The sequence below is a fragment of the Aptenodytes patagonicus genome, chromosome 1 (assembly GCF_965638725.1).
Source record: "Aptenodytes patagonicus chromosome 1, bAptPat1.pri.cur, whole genome shotgun sequence".
Classification (NCBI taxonomy): Eukaryota; Metazoa; Chordata; class Aves; order Sphenisciformes; family Spheniscidae; genus Aptenodytes; species Aptenodytes patagonicus.
Genome location: NC_134949.1, coordinates 501,553 through 518,931, shown reverse-complemented (window position 1 = coordinate 518,931; position 17,379 = coordinate 501,553). Strand labels below are relative to the sequence as shown.

At 56.6% G+C, this 17,379-nt stretch overlaps 2 protein-coding genes across 2 annotated transcripts; one reads left to right on the top strand and one right to left on the bottom strand.

The window, feature by feature from the left end:
• The first annotated feature begins 3,751 nt into the window (after window positions 1-3,751).
• Window positions 3,752-9,588, top strand: ARSA (arylsulfatase A). The gene is made up of 8 exons (XM_076341601.1): window positions 3,752-3,989; window positions 4,348-4,588; window positions 5,074-5,292; window positions 5,765-5,934; window positions 6,437-6,561; window positions 6,738-6,865; window positions 7,284-7,386; window positions 7,500-9,588. The coding sequence occupies exons 1-8, from the start codon at window positions 3,760-3,762 to the stop codon at window positions 7,799-7,801; spliced, it is 1,518 nt and encodes a 505-aa protein (XP_076197716.1). The 5' UTR covers window positions 3,752-3,759; the 3' UTR covers window positions 7,802-9,588.
• A 130-nt stretch (window positions 9,589-9,718) lies between these two features.
• Window positions 9,719-17,162, bottom strand: LOC143155596 (acrosin-like). The gene is given in 6 exon segments (XM_076328567.1): window positions 9,719-10,087; window positions 10,567-10,712; window positions 10,972-11,258; window positions 11,597-11,837; window positions 16,589-16,681; window positions 17,045-17,162. Coding segments are annotated over 6 exon segments (1,239 nt in total). The 3' UTR covers window positions 9,719-9,733.
• Between the last annotated feature and the right edge of the window lie 217 nt (window positions 17,163-17,379).

The following is a 17,379-nucleotide window of genomic DNA, read 5'->3' as shown; positions in this document are numbered from 1 at the left end:
GTGTCGGTCTCTTCTCCCAAGTAACTAGTGATAGGACGAGAGGAAATGGCCTCAAGTTGCGCCAGGGGAGGTTTAGATTGGACATGAGGAAAAATTTCTTTACTGAAAGAGTGGTTCAACATTGGAACAGGCTGCCCAGGGAAGTGGTTGAGTCACCATCCCTGGAAATATTTAAAAGACATGTAGATGAGGTGCTTAGGGACATGGTTTAGTGGGCATGGTGGTGTTGGGTCGACGGTTGGACTCGATGATCTTAGAGGTCTTTTCCAACCTTAATGATTCTATGATTCTATGAAGATGAGGAGGATGTACAGGCATGGAAAATGGAGAGAAGGGGGATCAGGGAGCTAGTCACACATAAGCAAACTGCTGGTTGGTTTGCTTGTTTGACTGAGCCCTGCACCTAATCACCACAGCCGGTCCTACCTTCTTTTTGAGAGCAATTCCAAATCCTTTTCTGTGGGGCCCCACTCTGTACCCGGTGGGGGCGTGGGTCCAGAGGCCTGACTGCTAGCAATGGCAGAAGGGAACACAGGTCATAGGGACCCAGCGGTTGGAAACACCAAGTGTCTAGGGCCAGCTACTGGTGGGAGCACTGTGTGCGTGTGCAATTCACTAATGAACTTGAAGCTGGACTAGCTCACGAGCAAGAGGAGATACAGATCTGGAAAGACCCAAGGTCTGTGCCAATTACTGGGTAAGTAGCTTGACATCCAGCCACAGATTTTAGTTGAACTTAATTCCCATGCCAATATTTAAAGGACCCATGAACGTGCTGTGCTTGCGAATCTAGGGAGTGATGTGTGTGTATGTTTCACTACTGAACATCAGTCCCGATCAGCTGGAGAGGAAGGTAAGGACTGGGTTGTGCTTTTTGTGTTAAGTGGGTGCTGGTAAAGGTACTGCTCTATCTATGTTAATCTGTTTCGCCATTCATGCCAGTGAAGTATGTGTGCATGTTCTTGAATGTGACCTGGCTCTTTGGAAGACAAAGCAAGACTCTTGTACCTGCGCATAGGAACAGCAGTCACATCCATTGGACTGAGATGGGAGAAACCTCCTGGGAATGAGAGTCCTCCCAATTCAGCTCCAGCTCTTCTGCAAGGAGACATTCTCTGGGGGAAACATGGGCTGGATACAGCGTGCACAGAGTGTGCGTGCACACACACACACATGCACGCACACACAGCATGCACAGAGTACATGGACAAAAATACTGTGCGCACACACTGCATTCACGCACAGGGTGCGTGTGCACACACACACAGTGGAGACACATATGGGGTACAAACAGAAGGTGCAATGCACACCCAGAGTGCGTACACACCCATACTCCAAAACACCACTTGAACAGAGTGCAGTGCGTAGTGTTCACATACACACAGAGTGCATGCATATGCATACCTGGTCGGTGTGCACATGCACACACACACACGCGCACACACACACAGAGTGTGCGCACGCACATACAAAACATACACACACAGGCAGTGCATGCACACTCTACAGTATGAATGCATGCAGAATGCACCCACCCCCACACCCTGCATGCATGCACACAGTGTGCACCCACCCATCTGCCCACATGCATGCTCACAGCATACACCTGATGATGCGTGCACAAGTAGAATGCATCTCCCACGGATACACATGCAAACTCACTTGTCCATGCATGCACACATGCATGTCCATACACACATACACAGGCATACACACATGCACACACGTGTGTGCACACAGAGAAAAATGTTGCATCCACACAAACATATAGCCCGTTAACACCCCACATGCTCATGAGCTGCTCACATGGACACAGCCTATCACACCCACCCCTGCCCGTTCCCACCTGTGCCTGGCCCGCACGTGTCTTTCAGCATGTGCTCCCACAGCACTGCAGCAGTCACTTGGGCCTCTCCTTCCACGCCTGGCCGTGTGGATATGGTTCATCCGCGTGTCCTACCTGCGCCCTCTGGCACCTGTGCAGTTGGGGTAGTCACGCCATGCCTTGCTCAGTTTCCTGCAGCCAAGTCACCTGCACACAGTGCACATGGTCCCATGCCTCCTGCCCTGCTCCTTGTCTGGTCTCTGAAACTGTCTCCACGCCGTGCCGCCCCCAGAGCTCAGAGCCCCAACTGTTCTCCTCTCAGTGTCCTGACTGCCAGCCCCCAGCGCTCTGGTCCTTGTGGCCTGGCACTGCACGGCAAGCGCTGCCATGCCCTATGAGCAAAGTGTGCTCTATGAATTGTGCAGCAGTGTCACCTCCTGCTGCAGCACCAGCCTCCTCACTCTGTCTCTTGGATCTGAATAATTGATGGCAGTGAGCACAGCAGCAGCAACAGCCTCAGCATCCTTCTTGTGCCAGGGGCCAAGCCGTTAGGAGGCATGGGGCTAGACACACAGGAAGGCCAGGGCCTATGGGGACAGTCTGAACTATGGAGGACAGGGAGCAATGGAAAGCAGAGTTCACTGGCACATTAGAAAGTGGTTGTAGAAGTGGGATGGGCCTTAAGAAATGCTGACTAGTAATAACAGGAAAATCCAGAACAGACTGAATACAAAACACAGGCACATCTATATGAGAACATCCAGACTAGGACATTAGCCAGTCCTACCCCTGCTTTGTCTTTGGGCTGAAACTCGTCACCTCTGCCTGCTGTGTGGTTAATCCTAGACCACCGCCACTGTGCCTGTGCTTGTACACCATCTCTGGTCTTGCCTTAATCTCATTTTGGGTAGACTGAACAAATGGAGGTCTTCAGGACATTCGACCTCAATTCCTTTCTGTGTCTGTCTTCTGAGCTTTCTCTGGTTTTCAAAAGCAGACACAGCAATAGGGTACAGCTTTCCCAGGGTGCAGAACCTCCCATTTTCCTCCTCATTCTCCTTATCACTCCCTTCCACCAGATAATTGCTGTTGCTCTTTGCACTGTCCCTTCCTCGCTCTGATTACAAGTCATTGATCTGCAAGATATGAGCTCTTGTGTTCAGGCACAACCAGCAGTCCTTGAGCCTGAACATGAAACTGTCATTGCCGTATGAAAACATACTTTGCTTGAAAAGTGCCCAGGCTCCCACAGGGCCCAGCCTGACCCAAACAATGCCACACCCTCTGCCTGTCCTAGGGGATTTTGCACCCTGTGCATATCTGGAGAAAAGCAGCTTCATTTGCTCTTCCAGAGGCGGGAAGCTGGGAGCAGTGGCCTGGGCCAGCCAGGCCGTTGGCTGGCACCAGCCACAGAATGGGAGCAGGGGACATCCACCCGGGCCACCTAGCTCCAGCGGAGACGATGCCCGCTCACTGCCACATGCCGAGGTGCCCGTCTCCTCCCAGGACAGCCTCATGGTTTCCCGGCCTCAGCCCCAGTGTGGCTGGGAGCAGGGTGGGGTGCTGGTGGCCACGAGGCCTTCTCCCTCAGAGACCAGGGGCTGGACATGCAGGCGAAGTCCGCAGCCCCGAAACCTGGGCAGCGCTGAGAACGGTTCTGTGAGAGACGCTTGTTGGTAATAAACCACCCTCGACCGCAGCACCCGGGGGAAGGCCCGGGTCCCAGGAAGCCGCCTGCACCGGGCACGGCGGTCCGGGAGGCGGCTGCGAGGGACCGACGCCGCCGCGGCCCCGTTCAAGTGCCGTCCCGCGACGGACTACAATTCCCGGCATGCCCCGCGGCGGTACTGCGTCATGTGGCTACCCGCGCGGGTCAGGTGGTCGCTGGCGGCGGCTTGGCGCGGCGCGCTTTGGCCTCCCCGGGCGGCAGCGCCATGGGGCCGCGGGACCGGGGCCTGCCGTGGGCCCTGGTGCTGCTAGCCTTGCGCGGAGCGGCCGGCGCGCCCCCCAGCTTCGTCCTGTTGCTGGCGGACGACTTGGGCTTCGGGGACCTGGGGAGCTACGGGCACCCTTCTTCTACCACGCCCAACCTGGACCGAATGGCTTCCCGAGGGCTGCGGTTCACCAACTTCTACAGCAGCTCCCCAGTGTGCAGCCCGTCCCGGTACGTCCCTCGCTGCTCCCGCCCCGCTGGTTGGCGACTGCTGAAGGGCCCCGGGGCGGGGTTGGAGGAAGCATCGAGGCAGGGCTTAGCATACAGCTAGGGAGCTGCAGTGCTGGGGGGAACGGGTGGTTGATAAATCTGATGTGTCCCAGGAGGCCCGAAGGTCTGGCTGCTCTACGAGGGGACTGATTGTGTGTCCCAGCAGACAGGGGAGATGGCAGTGGCAGCTGTGAGACTGGAGAGCCAAGCTGCTAGGTCCTGAGGAATGGGGCACCCTCTGTGGAGGTTGAGCACCACGACCTGTGCTGTGTCCAGTGTGATGCCTGTCTCCTCCCTCTCTTTCAACTCTCACCTGTAGGGCAGCCCTGCTGACTGGCCGGTTCCAGATGCGCTCTGGGGTTTACCCCGGTGTGTTCAACCCAGACTCACAGGGAGGCCTGCCGCTGTCTGAGGTCACTGTTGCAGAGGTGCTGAAGGCTGAGGGCTATGCCACAGCTATGGTTGGCAAGTGGCATCTTGGCCTGGGGATTAATGGCTCCTTCTTGCCCATCCACCAGGGCTTTGACCACTTCTTGGGGGTGCCCTACTCCCATGACCAGGTAAGAGACCTGTCAAGCCCTGAAGGGTGTCCCAGGGCTGGCTGGGGGGAGTGCCTGAAAGATGAAGCTTGCTTGAGAGCACATAGGCTGGGTTAGTGCTTGCCTGGGCAGATGGGTGTGGGTGGCTGCAGGCAGGGGAGATGGATGCTGGTGGGGAAAGCCCATCTCTGAGGTGCTCGTATGATAGGGCAGTTTTGCAGAATGTGGGTGGCAGTTGTGCATGGGGACATATGCCCTTTGTCAAGGGAGGGAGGGTCAGCTTCTGGGCTACAAAGAAACACCTGAATTACTGCCAGGAGAAAATGATGCTGGGGCAGCATGGTCCTTGGACAGTTCTAGGGTGGGCACAGACCCCTGGGCTTCTGGGAGTGGCTGCCCAAAGGGTGCCTGTAAGACCTGGTGGTGGGCCACTGTGAGACCCTGCTCCCCTCCCCTCATTGTCCTGCAACACAGGTAAAAGATAAAGTGTTATTTGTTCTCTCCAGGGCCCCTGCCAGAATCTCACCTGCTTCCCACCTGACATCAGGTGTTTTGGGACTTGTGACCAAGGCTTAGTGCCAGTCCCGCTGCTCTGGAACCAGAGCATCGTGCAGCAGCCAGTCTCTTTCCCTGATCTAGTGCCACTCTACAACAAATTCTCCCGGGATTTCATCGCTGACTGTGCCCGACGAGGCATCCCCTTCCTGCTCTACTATGCCTCCCACGTAAGAGAGGGGGAGGGCTGCTCTGGGCCCAAGAGTGGGGAAGGGAGCCTTTGTCCTGTGGGGAGAGCAGGGAAGCACCTCAGCTCCTGCAGCCCCAGGACTGTGCTGAGCAGTCAATACCTGCTCCTGGATGACCTGGGGTTGCTGTTCCCATGCCCAGGTCTTGTGGCAGCACCATTCTGATAATGTTCTTGGGCTGCTTCTTTCTAGAGCTTTGCCTGCTTCTCTGGGCCAGGAGTCCACCCGGGAAAACTTCCTACTCTGGGGCCCCACATCCTTTCCTGGGGCTCAGCTCCTTTATGCCATTTCTGAGAGATGTTTCTGAAGCCTGGGGACAAGCCTCCTCTCATCTCATAGCTATTGTCACATATCTCCATGTCCTAGCTGGGGTGCTCGCTGTCCCTGGGTGAATTGGGAACCAGATGCAGCTCTGGGGGAGTTTGCGTAGCAGTCTTCTCTGCCCTTTCTCCAGCATACACACTACCCCCAATTTGCAAGCCAGGAGTATGCAGGGCAGTCACGGCGTGGGCCGTTTGGTGATGCACTCTTGGAGTTTGATGGCTCGGTGGGACAGCTGCTGCAGGCACTGCAGGAAAATGGTCTTGCAAACACAACCTTGGTGTTTTTCACCTCTGACAATGGGTGAGTGGGCTCAGCAGGGGGGACTTCATCACTGATAAGATTCTGCTGCCATGGTATGGGGGAACTGGAAAGAGGCGTAGGTTGGCTGGGGCAAAAGGGATGAGGTGTGGCATTGCCAGGTGAGACCCCAGTGACCTGAAGTGAGGCAAGAGGTTGACGCTGCTCTGGAGAGGACCCAGTGCATGATCACCTCCTTGTTCCTGTGACCCAGCTGTGCCCCTCCTCATGGGCAGAAACCTTACAGGGTTCAGGCCAGGAGCATGCAGCAGCCCAAATATACCCTGATTCCCTTTGCGTGTGGGTGGCATTGGTTTCTGGTGCCCTGCTTAGGTGTCTTGCACACCTTGGCTTCTTCACCTGCCCCATGCCTCACAAGGCCGAGAAGGGTGGCAGTGTCACTTGCTGGCACCATGTCTGTCTTGTCATGCCCCCGTTGGCAGCATCAGGGAAGGGGTAACATGAACCTGTGAAACTGATGGTAGGTGGTTCTTCTCTCTCACAGCCCCTCCACCATGCGGATGGCACGTGGAGGCAGCTCTGGCCTTCTGAAGTGTGGGAAGGGCACAACATATGAAGGTGGCATGCGGGAACCAGCAGTGGCTTATTGGCCAGGCCATATCACTCCAGGTGAGACTTGGCACTGCTTGTGCCTTTTGCGTGCTGATGCCAGCCAAGGCAGAAGTGTCATGGCAGCTTGGCTGCCCCAGGACAAGCAGAGGGCAGGAGAGAAGTGAGGATGGCAGGGATGGGAGTGGGATCAGGTGCTTGAACCTTTCCTTGTGCCTTGGTCTGGTGGGTGACAGGAGTGACACATGAGCTGGCAAGCACCCTGGACATCCTGCCAACCCTTACTACCCTGGCTGGAGCAGCTCTTCCGAAAGTTGCCCTGGATGGCTATGACCTGAGTCCGGTGCTGTTTGGGTCAGGGAAGGTGAGTCCTGTGGGCTGGTTCAGCTGGCATTGTGCATGAAGGCTGGGTGTGGGGCTGGAGCTGTGTGCCTGATGAGTAGAACCAGCTGGGGGTCAGGGGAGATCCATGAGCTGGGACCTTTTGTCTGGCCTGGGTCATGCCATGGAGTTCCTGGGCTTCCCCAAGCTGCTCAGCTCTAACACCTGCAACATATTGCCAAGCCAAACCCCCATGGCTGTAGTGGATGGACAGAGCCCCAGTAGCTTTGAGTAGGGAGCAAACAGGATGCTGCTGCTCGTCAGTTTCCCCCCTCTCTGGCCATGTTCTGGCTGTAGTACTGGGGCTTCTGTGTGACTCCCTGGAGTTTCTGCCTGGTCCTGTTTCAGGCTCTTCAGCCTTGTGGCTGCACTGGTGAGCTTAGCTCTGCTGCTTCCCACAGAGTCCCCGTCAGACGATGTTCTTCTATCCGCCGTCCCCCGATCCACTGCACGGCCCCTTCGCTGTCAGACTTGGGAAGTACAAGGCCCATTACTTCACACAAGGTTAGTGCTGCCTCCTCTCCTCTGCACGGGCAGCTTTGTGAAGTCCTGTATGGTTTTGCTGTCCAAAGCTCAAAGAGAAAAAACTGAGCTACACCTAGGAGTTTCTTTTGCAGGTTCCTTTCACAGTGATACGACTCCAGACCAGGCCTGCCACGGGCTGACCCCGCTGACCCCTCACTTGCCCCCGCTGCTCTTTGACCTGGAGTCAGACCCAGCCGAGAACTATGATCTGCTGCAGAGTGGTGCAGGGCCGGAGATTCTGCAAGTCCTGAAGGAGATCAAACTGCAGAAAGTGCTTTTTGAACAGCGCATGGAGTTTGGGGAAAGCCAGATCAGGAAGGGCAGGGATCCCGCCCTGCAGCCCTGCTGCATACCAAACTGCACTCCTAAGCCTTCCTGCTGCCACTGCTCCTAGCCTCTTGCTGCTCCATCCCCTTCAGTTGCTCCACACTGGAACCCTATCCCAAACCCACCAGACTCCCCCTGCCCCCAACTAACCAAGCTCAGCTTTAGAGCTACCCTGCAGCTTTGGCTCAGTGACACCTCTGACTAATGGAGTGCTGGGGTAGCAAACTGTGGGCTGGGGAGATTACCAGCCCTGCTAGGAGTGTAGGTCAGTGGACCCTGTGCTCTGTGTTGGATGTTCAAGCTGAGGCCTTTTGACAGAAACCCTGACTTGTTCATGGAGGGACCATGATACAGCATCATCTTAAGAGCCAGAACAGCTCCGTTCAAACCATGATCAAGATGAAGCAAAGGGCATGCCCCAGTGTCCAGAGATCCCAACTCAGCTGGAGGCATGCTGTGCACCTCTGGGTGGGAACAGACCTTGCCAGGGGCCAAGAGCACAGCAAGAGGAGGATGGGATGGATGGTCCTGGCAGCTTCAGAGGCAGGACCTTGTGCAGCTAGCACAGAGGGAACATGCCTAGGTGGGAAGCAGCTGAGGGTACGCATGCTCAAGCACCTCAAAGTCCTTCATGACTCAGGAGGTGGAGATGTGGCCTGTGGTTGGCAGGCCTGGTCGTCTTGTAAAGTCTGTGAATACTGGGGCTCATCAATCAGGTGGGCTGCAACTGTATGCCATCCACATGACTGAAAGTGTCTCTCTCTTGCTTGTGAGCTAGTCCAGCTTCAAGTTCACTAGCGAATCGCACATGCACACAGCGCTCCCACCAGTAGCTGGCCCTAGACACTTGGTGTTTCCAACCGCTGGGTCCCTATGACCTGTGTTCCCTTCTGCCATTGCTAGCAGTCAGGCCTCTGGACCCACGCCCCCACCGGGTACAGAGTGGGGCCCCACAGAAAAGGATTTGGAATCACTCTCAAAAAGAAGGTAGGACCGGCTGTGGTGATTAGGTGCAGGGCTCAGTCAAACAGGCAAACCAACCAGCAGTTTGCTTATGTGTGACTAGCTCCTTGATCCTCCTTCTCTCCATTTTCCATGCCTGTACATCCCCCTCATCTTCCTTGACTCCTCCCTTTCTCTGCCCTTGTCTCCTCCCAGACAAGGGACCTACCCCAGGTGATTCCCCCTCCCCCCCCCTTGCTCCCAGGTTTGCCACATCTGTAAACAGATTTGGTGTTTCAGGTGCTGTTAGGTAGGTCATCTTGGACTTCCATGGCATTACTGATGCGTTTTCCTGGGTACTGCTGTCCCTGCCAGATTCCTCTCCCAAAAATGACCCCAACTCTTCCTTCAATTATCTGTAAAGTGTGGCCACCTCTCACATCATTCCCCCTTAACTACTCGTGAAATCTGGCTCTTCCTCATGGCACTGTAACTCCTGTCAGCTTCTAACTCTAGTTGCTATGGTCAGCAATTTCTCTTGTCATACTCGGGAGTTTCCCATGGTCTGTTCAGTTAGCTAAGGCTTATGCCAGGCTCTAATCATCAGCTTGTGTGCCTTAATGCATACCCCCAAAGCTGTCTGCATGTCACATCATTTTTTCATATCTTCTTTCTAGCCTCAGTGTGCCAGTCTTCTCCACCCCATGGTAGTTCTGAGCAACCTCCTCTCTGACCAGGCACGGTTTCAGCCCTCTTGAGTGACTCTTTCCCTTTCTGCCCTACTGTCTACCTGCAGCCTCATTTTGCAGGTGCCAGGCATGGAAGTCCTTGCCTTGCACAGGAGACTGAATTGGACTGAAGCATGGTTAGCTGTGAAAATTGGCAACTTTATTTCAAGAACTAAGTCAACTTCAGCATTTGTGTGCACTCAGAGGAGCATGGGCAGGACAGAGCAGGCCTTTGACTCTGAGGCTGCCTTTGGATCAGCAGGCATTGCCCCAGAAGGAAATGGTTGTGGTATACTGCAGCCTGCACTGGATCCTGTTCATCCTGCTGCTCAAGCCTTTTTTCCCCTTAGGACCTGCAGGAGCTCCTGCACCCGAGTAAAGAATTCCACGAGCTTCTGGCGTGGAAATGGGCAGGGTGTAAACCTGCCCGATTGTGTTGGTATTGGCCTCTGAAAGGGGGTTGAGGTGGTGAGAAAATGACTCCATGCCCGTGATGCTGGAGTAGCCCTTACTTCTGGGCGCAATCCCATCTGTACCAGGATCCAGTCATAAAAGTGCTGAGTGGAGGTGTAGACTCCCGGCTGGTTTGCTCTCGCACAGCCTTTCCCCCAGCTGGTCACTCCAACAAGCCAGAAGTAGTCAGCATTGTTGTCTTTGCACACGAGAGGACCACCACTGTCACCCTGCAGCGGAGGAGACAGGATTAAAGTGGTGCTGGGTGGCCACTGTCAGCACTGTGGCTGGCTCCTTCTCTCTCACAGCACCTGCTGGAGCTGTATTCACTGCTCAGAAAGGCTCTGCTCAGGTGCTGGAGCTTACAGAACCTTGTCTGGGAGGGGGTCGTGGGCCTGTAAGGTAGGGCTCTCTCATCTCTGCACAGTGATCCTGGATGTGTGGAAGACAGATGTTCCAGGATTGGGATCTGGACCTATGGGCTGCCAAGAGCACCGGATGGGCTTTCTGGGCAGAGTCCCAGGCCTCTGGGACAAGGGAGGCACTGGGCAAGGAGCTGCAGATGGGGAAGGGGAGGTGAGCCCCAACAGCGGTGGGGACCCAGCGGTGGGAGGGTCACTTGCCAGGCAAAGTGCGTGCCGGGGTGTGTTTGGGCGGTTGTGACAGGGCTGCCTGTGCTGCTGGGGGTTGACTTGTAGCATGCTCCTACCTGGCAGGTGTCAATGCCACCCTGCGGATAGCCAGCACACAAGTTGTGAGTGTGGATGGCCCCTCTATACCACCGGCTGCTGTTACAGAGGTTGACATCAATGAGACGGACCTTGGCCTCCTGCAGGACATCAGTTGATCGTCCAGCTGTGAGCACAGAAAGGAGTTAACACCCAGCAGCTCGTTGCCAGTTCTCCTCCCCTGTCTGGGTGAACCCCTTCCCTAGGGCTTGGCTTTGCATCTTGAGAGTCATTGTACCGGTGTTTCCCTTCTGTCTTGCTTTGGGTAATGGGTCAGGCCCATCTCTCTGTGGGCATACGTCCCCACAGCCTGACTCTGACTTTTGCCTCTGCTGTCAGGAAGCCCAACCCACCTCCCCAGTGTGCCAAGCTTGCACTCAGGACACGAGTACTTTTTGGGAACTCACATCTTGCAGTCGTGGAACCCCAACCACTGATGTAGCAGGTTGTCAGCTCTGACACTCTCAGCGAGGCGTCAGGCACACAGGCAAGCTGTATGTAGTAGCTGCACTGGACAGGCTGGTCCAATTCCAGCAACGCAATGTCGTTCCTCTCTGAGATATTGCTATAGCGTTCGTGAACCAGTAGCCGCTTAATATTGCGCACTTGGGCCTCAGGGCCCAGCTGAGTCAACTGGGTGGCCCCAATCACCACGCGCCACATTGTGATGTGCCTGGAAGGCAGATGGAGAGAGGGGTCAGAGGGAGCGGAGCCATGTGCTGCAGCAGCCCAGCACTTCCCTGCCTTCTGCTTCACAAGGGAGAGAGGAAAGCAGTGCTACGGAGGGTGTGATGGCCCCAGCATGCCTTAGGCACAAGGAATGTCGAGCTGGAGGCTGCTAGGAAGCAGTGGCACAAGCCCAGCCTTCTCCTGAGCAGTCTCTCAGCTGGGCTCTGGTGTGCCCAGGCGCTGGACGTACTGCAAGGAAACGGGATGGGAGTAGCACGTGGTGCTGCGGACAGGGCACCTGCTAGTATTGTGGGGATATCCCCATTCCCTGGTCCTCCTTACCTGGCTTCGATGAAGCAGTGGGCTGCTGTGAGGACCCACTGTGGGCTGATGAGGGACCCTCCGCATATATGCCCCGTGCCTATTTTCCAGGGATCCTGGATGCTGACGATCCAGGGCCAGGCCCCTGGCTGGGCATCTGTGCCACCCACGACGCGCGACATGCCGTAGTGAGAAGCCATGGGCCGGAGCCCGCAGGTCCCTCTGTAACCAGAAACTCGTTACTGTCCTGCTCGATGGCTTGCTGCTGTTCAGGCTGAAGGTCAGCCGTCTTCCCTCCGCACAAGGTGTTGCATGGACAGCAGGGCCAGGGAACCCCGTGGGGCATACGTCCGTCCACCCCTGTTTCTGCTTTAGCCCCGTAGACAAGTTGTCCCAGCAGCCTGGGTGCTGGCAAGGAACTGAGGTTCCCACATGGGGTTCGGGAAGCTGTGGTGTGGCCACAGGGGACAAGCGGGCACCCTCCAGTGAACCCCGTAAGGGTTGCCCAAGCTCCCTCCCAGAGCCTTGGCCCACTTACCCACAGTTGTCCCATGTGCTGTGCGCAGGCCAGCACACGGCCAGCAGGACAAGGAGGGGGAGCAAATTCATCGCTGCCAGCGGCAGTTGGCAGCTGCAAGAACCAAGGGCTTGTCGCCACCAGTGCGGCAGCCAACGTAGTGCCCGCAGTAGTCACGTTGTCCACGGTGCCCTTGTTCCCGGGGCTGATGTCACAGAGTCATTGGTTCCGGGTGCTGGGCATGGTGGCCTCTCTGGGGGGGTGGGGCAACACAGGGGGTTCCAAGCAGGAGGGGAGGCAGAAGCTGGGATCAGACACCCCCAATAGACCCCTGCTGAATGCTCTGCTTGAGGGATGAGGGTGTGCAGGCCCCATGGCAGGCAGCAGCACCTGGCTACAAGCACTGCCTGCTAACAGCTAGCAGGAAAAAAACAAGTGTGGCATCACAGCCTCTTTGGGAAGTTCACTGCGACCCTGCTCTCTGCAGCCGTTTGCCACCAGGTCCTTCCCAAAAAACATACACCAGAGAACATAACTACTACAGGCAGTATGCACGTTTGGGTGTTGAAGAGCCAATCTGGTTACAGCTGCAGCAGGCAAGCAGTGATGTGCAAGTGGGACAAGTCCAGCATACCTACGTGGTGCACACTGTATATATGCGCCCACCTTGAGTGCACACATGCTGGCACGTCAGTTTGTGTGGTGCACTCTGCGTATGCAGGCACCCTGTGTGCACTATGTGTGGGTACACTCAGTGTCTGGGTGCATTCTACATCTATGTACACACACTGTGTATGCACACTGTACACATGCAGTGTGGTTCAGGTGAGCCTGCGAGCCTGCATATGCGTTCACAGGGCTGTGTGTTGGTGCGCAGTGTGTTGCGGTGTGTGCATGTTGGTGTGCAGTGTGTGTGCGCGCGTGTGCGTCTGTGTGTGTGTTGGGGGGTGTGTGTGTTGGGGTGCACTCAGTGTGTCCGTGTCTCCGTGTGCAGCCCTGCCTGCCCCCGCCCCCCCGTACCGTTCCCCGACGCCACCGCCAGGAGACGCCGCCGCCCGTCGCCGGGGGGCCCGGCCCCGGCCCCCGCCGCAGGCTCCGGGCCCGGCCGGGGGGCCTGTCCTCCCGGGAGCCCCGTGCCCCGGTGGGTCCCGTCCGGCGGGGAGGCGGCACCCGCGGCCGGGCGGGACGGGGTGTCCCGGAGCTGCCGAGCCGCCGGGCTGGGGCCGCCGGCGGCAGTCCGGGCATGCGGACCTCTGCGGGGAGCCGTCCGGGCGGGGCGGGGAGCGGCCAAAGCGGGTCGCGATTGCTGGGCTGGCCGCGGCCCGGGGCCTCGGGAGAGGCCGCAGCGCTCGCGGGAGTGGCGAGGTTCGAGCGGCGGTCCCGGGCCGCCGCTTCGCCGCTTGGCCAGCACCGCGCTCCGGACCCGCGGACCTGCCGGCAGCTTCGTCGGGCTGCGCAGGACAGGGCTGGGCTAGAGGGGCTGCGGGAGGGCCAGGGCTGCCTGCAGGAGCTGCCTGCCCGCTCCCCCACCTCTCCAGGGCAGCGTCACCACCAAAGGAGCTCTGGACACCCCGGTTTCAATAATCCTGCTTCCCAGGATTTGTGGCTGCTAAGGAGAAGGCAGAGGAGGGGTGGGAGAGAAGGAGGGAGCTTGCAGGGGGAGGAGGTGGCGGGCATGGAAGAGTGGGGAGGATGACCTTGGGGTCGATGTGGGGTGAGGGCAGAGCACCCACTCCACGCATGCAGGAGAACAACCCCGGAGCTTGGGTTGTCCCCCGGGGAGCAGCGTTCTTGCATCTCCCTTGTCCTCCACCTGCTGAGGCTGGAAGCTGGGCCCTGCAGCCAGAGCAGGGCTGTGCTGAGGCTGACGCTGCTCCCCTGCAGAGCTGTTTCACCCCCTGCCTGTGCCTCCCTCTGCACAAAGCTGCCTCTGAGCCGGCTCTGTGCTGCTCCCGTGGTAGCTGGGTCTCACCCATGCTGCACCGCTGATGGCACAGGTGGCATTTCCAGAACCCCACTTGGTGCTGAGAGGAAGGGAGTGTGCCCCTGAGGCTGTCTGGTGCCGAGCTGAGAAGGGGTGAGACTCGGGGGGGGGAAGCTCACCCTGGAGTTCGAGGGCTGCAAACCACAAGGACAAGGGTCTGCAGGGCAGAGCTGCAGGGCACAGGGGGAGTGTGGGCACCCGCAGGGTGGCTGCAGGGCAGCTGCTCTGCCAAGGGCAGGCTCTGGACCCTTCTCCACCCCAAGCAGTGGCATCTGCGTGGCTCTGTTGTGAAGTTGAGTGCAGCTCCATGGAGGGACACATTTCTCAAGCGAGCCCCACCAAATTTCTTGCATAGCAGCCTGGTCTCTGCTTTGTGCTCGCAGCAGCCTGTCACTGTGGGTCTAGGGGTCTTTTGCTGGTGGGGCAGAGCAGCAAGGAGAGGATGCTGTGGGGTGGTGGATGGGATGCAGGGGTGTTTGTAGGCTGGGGTAATGGTCAAGGTGCTACAACTAGCAGAGGGGTCGGTGCTGTGAAATGGGGTCCCGGGGACATTGGCTAGCTCTGGGTGTTTGGAGAGCTCATATGTGTTGTCTTGGCGTGCTGGTTATACAGAGCACTGCAACAACCCAGTGACGATAGGGAGAGCTAGAAGCAAGCAAAGGTCTCTGTCCCCGTGGGGCCAGGCCCTGGGAGATAAGTGTGAAGCTTAGGGTGTCCCCAGGAGAGGGACCAATGTGTCAGGAGCACATGCAGCCATAGCCTGGCGTGCAGGACCAGAGCATGTGGACAATGGCTGCCTGAGCAGCAGGGATGCAGGATTGCACCAGGGAGGTGCAGACATGGAGGGGCTATTGGCAGGGGGCACAGAAAGGGGGCTGAAGTGCAGGAGAGAGTCTGCCTCCTTCCAGGAGAATGGTCAGAGTCACTGTTGCTTCCTAGCGTGGGGAGACCTGGTCCCAGACCAAGGCCCTGCCATCCCAGCGTGAGGAGATAGAGCAGGGGATTGCCCCCAGCAGAAGGCCTTGGTGTTCCTGGGCTGGAGGAGGTTCTGGGCTGACATCCCACAGCTTCCAGGTGGCAGATGGATCTGGGATATCCCTCTGCAGCCCAGTACCACCCCTCACATGCCAGCTGGAGTCTCCTGACGGGCTCTCTCCGATCCTGTTCCTGACATCATTTTCCACAGGCCATGTCTGCTTCTTTCCATCTGCATGCTTAGGCTGTAGGCTGGGTGCCAAGGGATGGCAGAGATGGTCTGTGTGGTGGAGGATGCTGCATGGGCATGTGAGACACCAGGAGTCAGGGAGTGGCTGGCTCAGCTTGTGCAGGAAGGAAGTGCTGGCCAAGTGTGCTGTGAGGAACTGTCACAGAATCACAAGGTGGTTGAGGTTGGAAGGGACCTCTGGAGGTTGTCTGGTCCAATCCCCTGCTCAAGCAGGGTCAGCTACAGCAGGTTGCCCAGGACCATGACCAGTCGGATTTCGAGTATCTCCAAGGATGGAGACTCCACAACTTCTCTGGGCAACTGTTCCAGTGCTCAGTCACCCTCACAGTGACAAAAGAGTTTTCTTGTTTTCAGGTGGCATTTCATGTTTTTTAATTTGTGCCCATTGACTCTTGTCCTGTCACTGGACAGCACTGAGAAGAATCTGGTTCCCTCTTAATTCTCTCCCATCAGATATTGATATACATTGATGAGATCCCCCCTGAGCCTTCTCTTCTGTAGGCTAAACAGTCCCAGCTCTCACAGCCTCTCCTCATGAGGGATGCTCCAGTCACTTAATCATCAGAATGGCCCTTTGGGGGACTCTCTCCGGTATGTCCATGTCTTTTTTGTACCAGGGAGCCCGGAACTGCACACAGCACTCCAGATGTGGTCTCACCAGTTGTCGTGGAGGCTCACAAAATCAAATTAGGCAGGAGATAGATTAAAAAATAAACTTTATTTAAACCAAAATTGTTGGTTTAACTAGAAATGAGGCTCACCAAAATCGTTCAACGCTCCGACAACATCAGTAAACCACAGGTACAGGATGGTGTACAAGGAATACTGCACAGCTGGCTTTAGAAATGAGGATCCAAAATGTGCACAGTCACTCACCTATAAGATGAGGGCTCTCAACCTCGAGGAGTTTCCTTGGGCAGCGTCCCAACCCAAGAGGAGGGTCCCCAACTGCAGACCCACTGCTCTGAAGAGGACTGACTCAACTCGCCTTCCAGTGTGGCTCCATTTATACCCTGATCTGTGGTCAATTCTAACTGGCTGAGGGCCTTAACTTTCTTACTCCTTGCCCGAGGTGTATATGTGACCATCATTACTGGCCCAAAGTGTGTCTGTGATGGTCAGCCCTTGCCACCGCAAAGGCGTGAAAGTAAGGGTGTGAAAAGTAAGGACACAGCAGTCTTAATGCCCCCAGTCTTTATCAGGGCAGGTGCACCTGCCACACCAGTACTGAGTAGAGACGAAGGATCACATCCCTTCTGGCAACACCCCTAACACAGCCCAGGATACTGTTGGCTTTCTTTGCCACAAGGGCACACTGCTTGCGTATGGTGACCTTGGTGTCAACCAGAACCCCCAGGTCCGTCTTGGCAGAGCTACTTTCTGGCCAGACAACACACAGCGTATACTGGTGCTATGGGGTTATTCTTCCCTAGGTGCAGGACTTTGCATTCCCTTGGTTGAACTTCATGAGATTCCAGCTTATTTCTCCTCTCTGGATGGCAGCACACCCGTCTGGTGTATCAGCCACTCCTCCCAGTTTTGAGTCATCTGCAAACTTGCTGACGGTGCACTCTGCCCCATCATCCAAGTTATTAATGAAGATGTTGAACAATATTGGCCCCAGTATTGACCCCTGGGGTACACCACTAGTGACTGGCCTCCATCTGGACTTTGTACCACTGGTGACAACCCTCTGGACCTGGCCATTCAGCAAGTTTTCAGTCCACCTCGCTGTTCGCTTACCTAATCCACAGCTTATCAGCTTGCCTATGAGGATGTTACAGGAGACAGTATGAAAAGCATTACTAAAGTTGAGGTAAACAACATCTGCTGCTCCCCCCTCATCCACCAAGCCAGTCATCTTATCCTACTAGGCTAGCAGGCTGGTTAAGCACAATTTCCCCTTCGTAAACCCATGCTGTCCCATCCTGCCCTGCCACCTGGCACCCACCCCTGCCATCTGCACCCATTTCATGGCTGAGTTCGTGCATAAGCTGTGTCAGGGGAGCCAGTGCCTGCCACAGCTGAGAAGTGGAGTGCAGCTGGCTGCAGTTATCCTGGGCTGCAGAGCAATGTGG

What these genes read in the sequence shown, in the direction of transcription:
- ARSA (XM_076341601.1), top strand. Translation starts at nt 3,760, where the DNA reads ATGGGGCCGCGGGACCGGGGCCTGCCGTGGGCCCTGGTGCTGCTAGCC. An exon ending in TGCCCTACTCCCATGACCAG is followed by an intron (nt 4,589 to 5,073) that starts GTAAGAGACCTG and finishes TGTTCTCTCCAG; the next exon opens with GGCCCCTGCCAGAATCTCAC. An exon ending in TGCTGTTTGGGTCAGGGAAG is followed by an intron (nt 6,866 to 7,283) that starts GTGAGTCCTGTG and finishes TGCTTCCCACAG; the next exon opens with AGTCCCCGTCAGACGATGTT.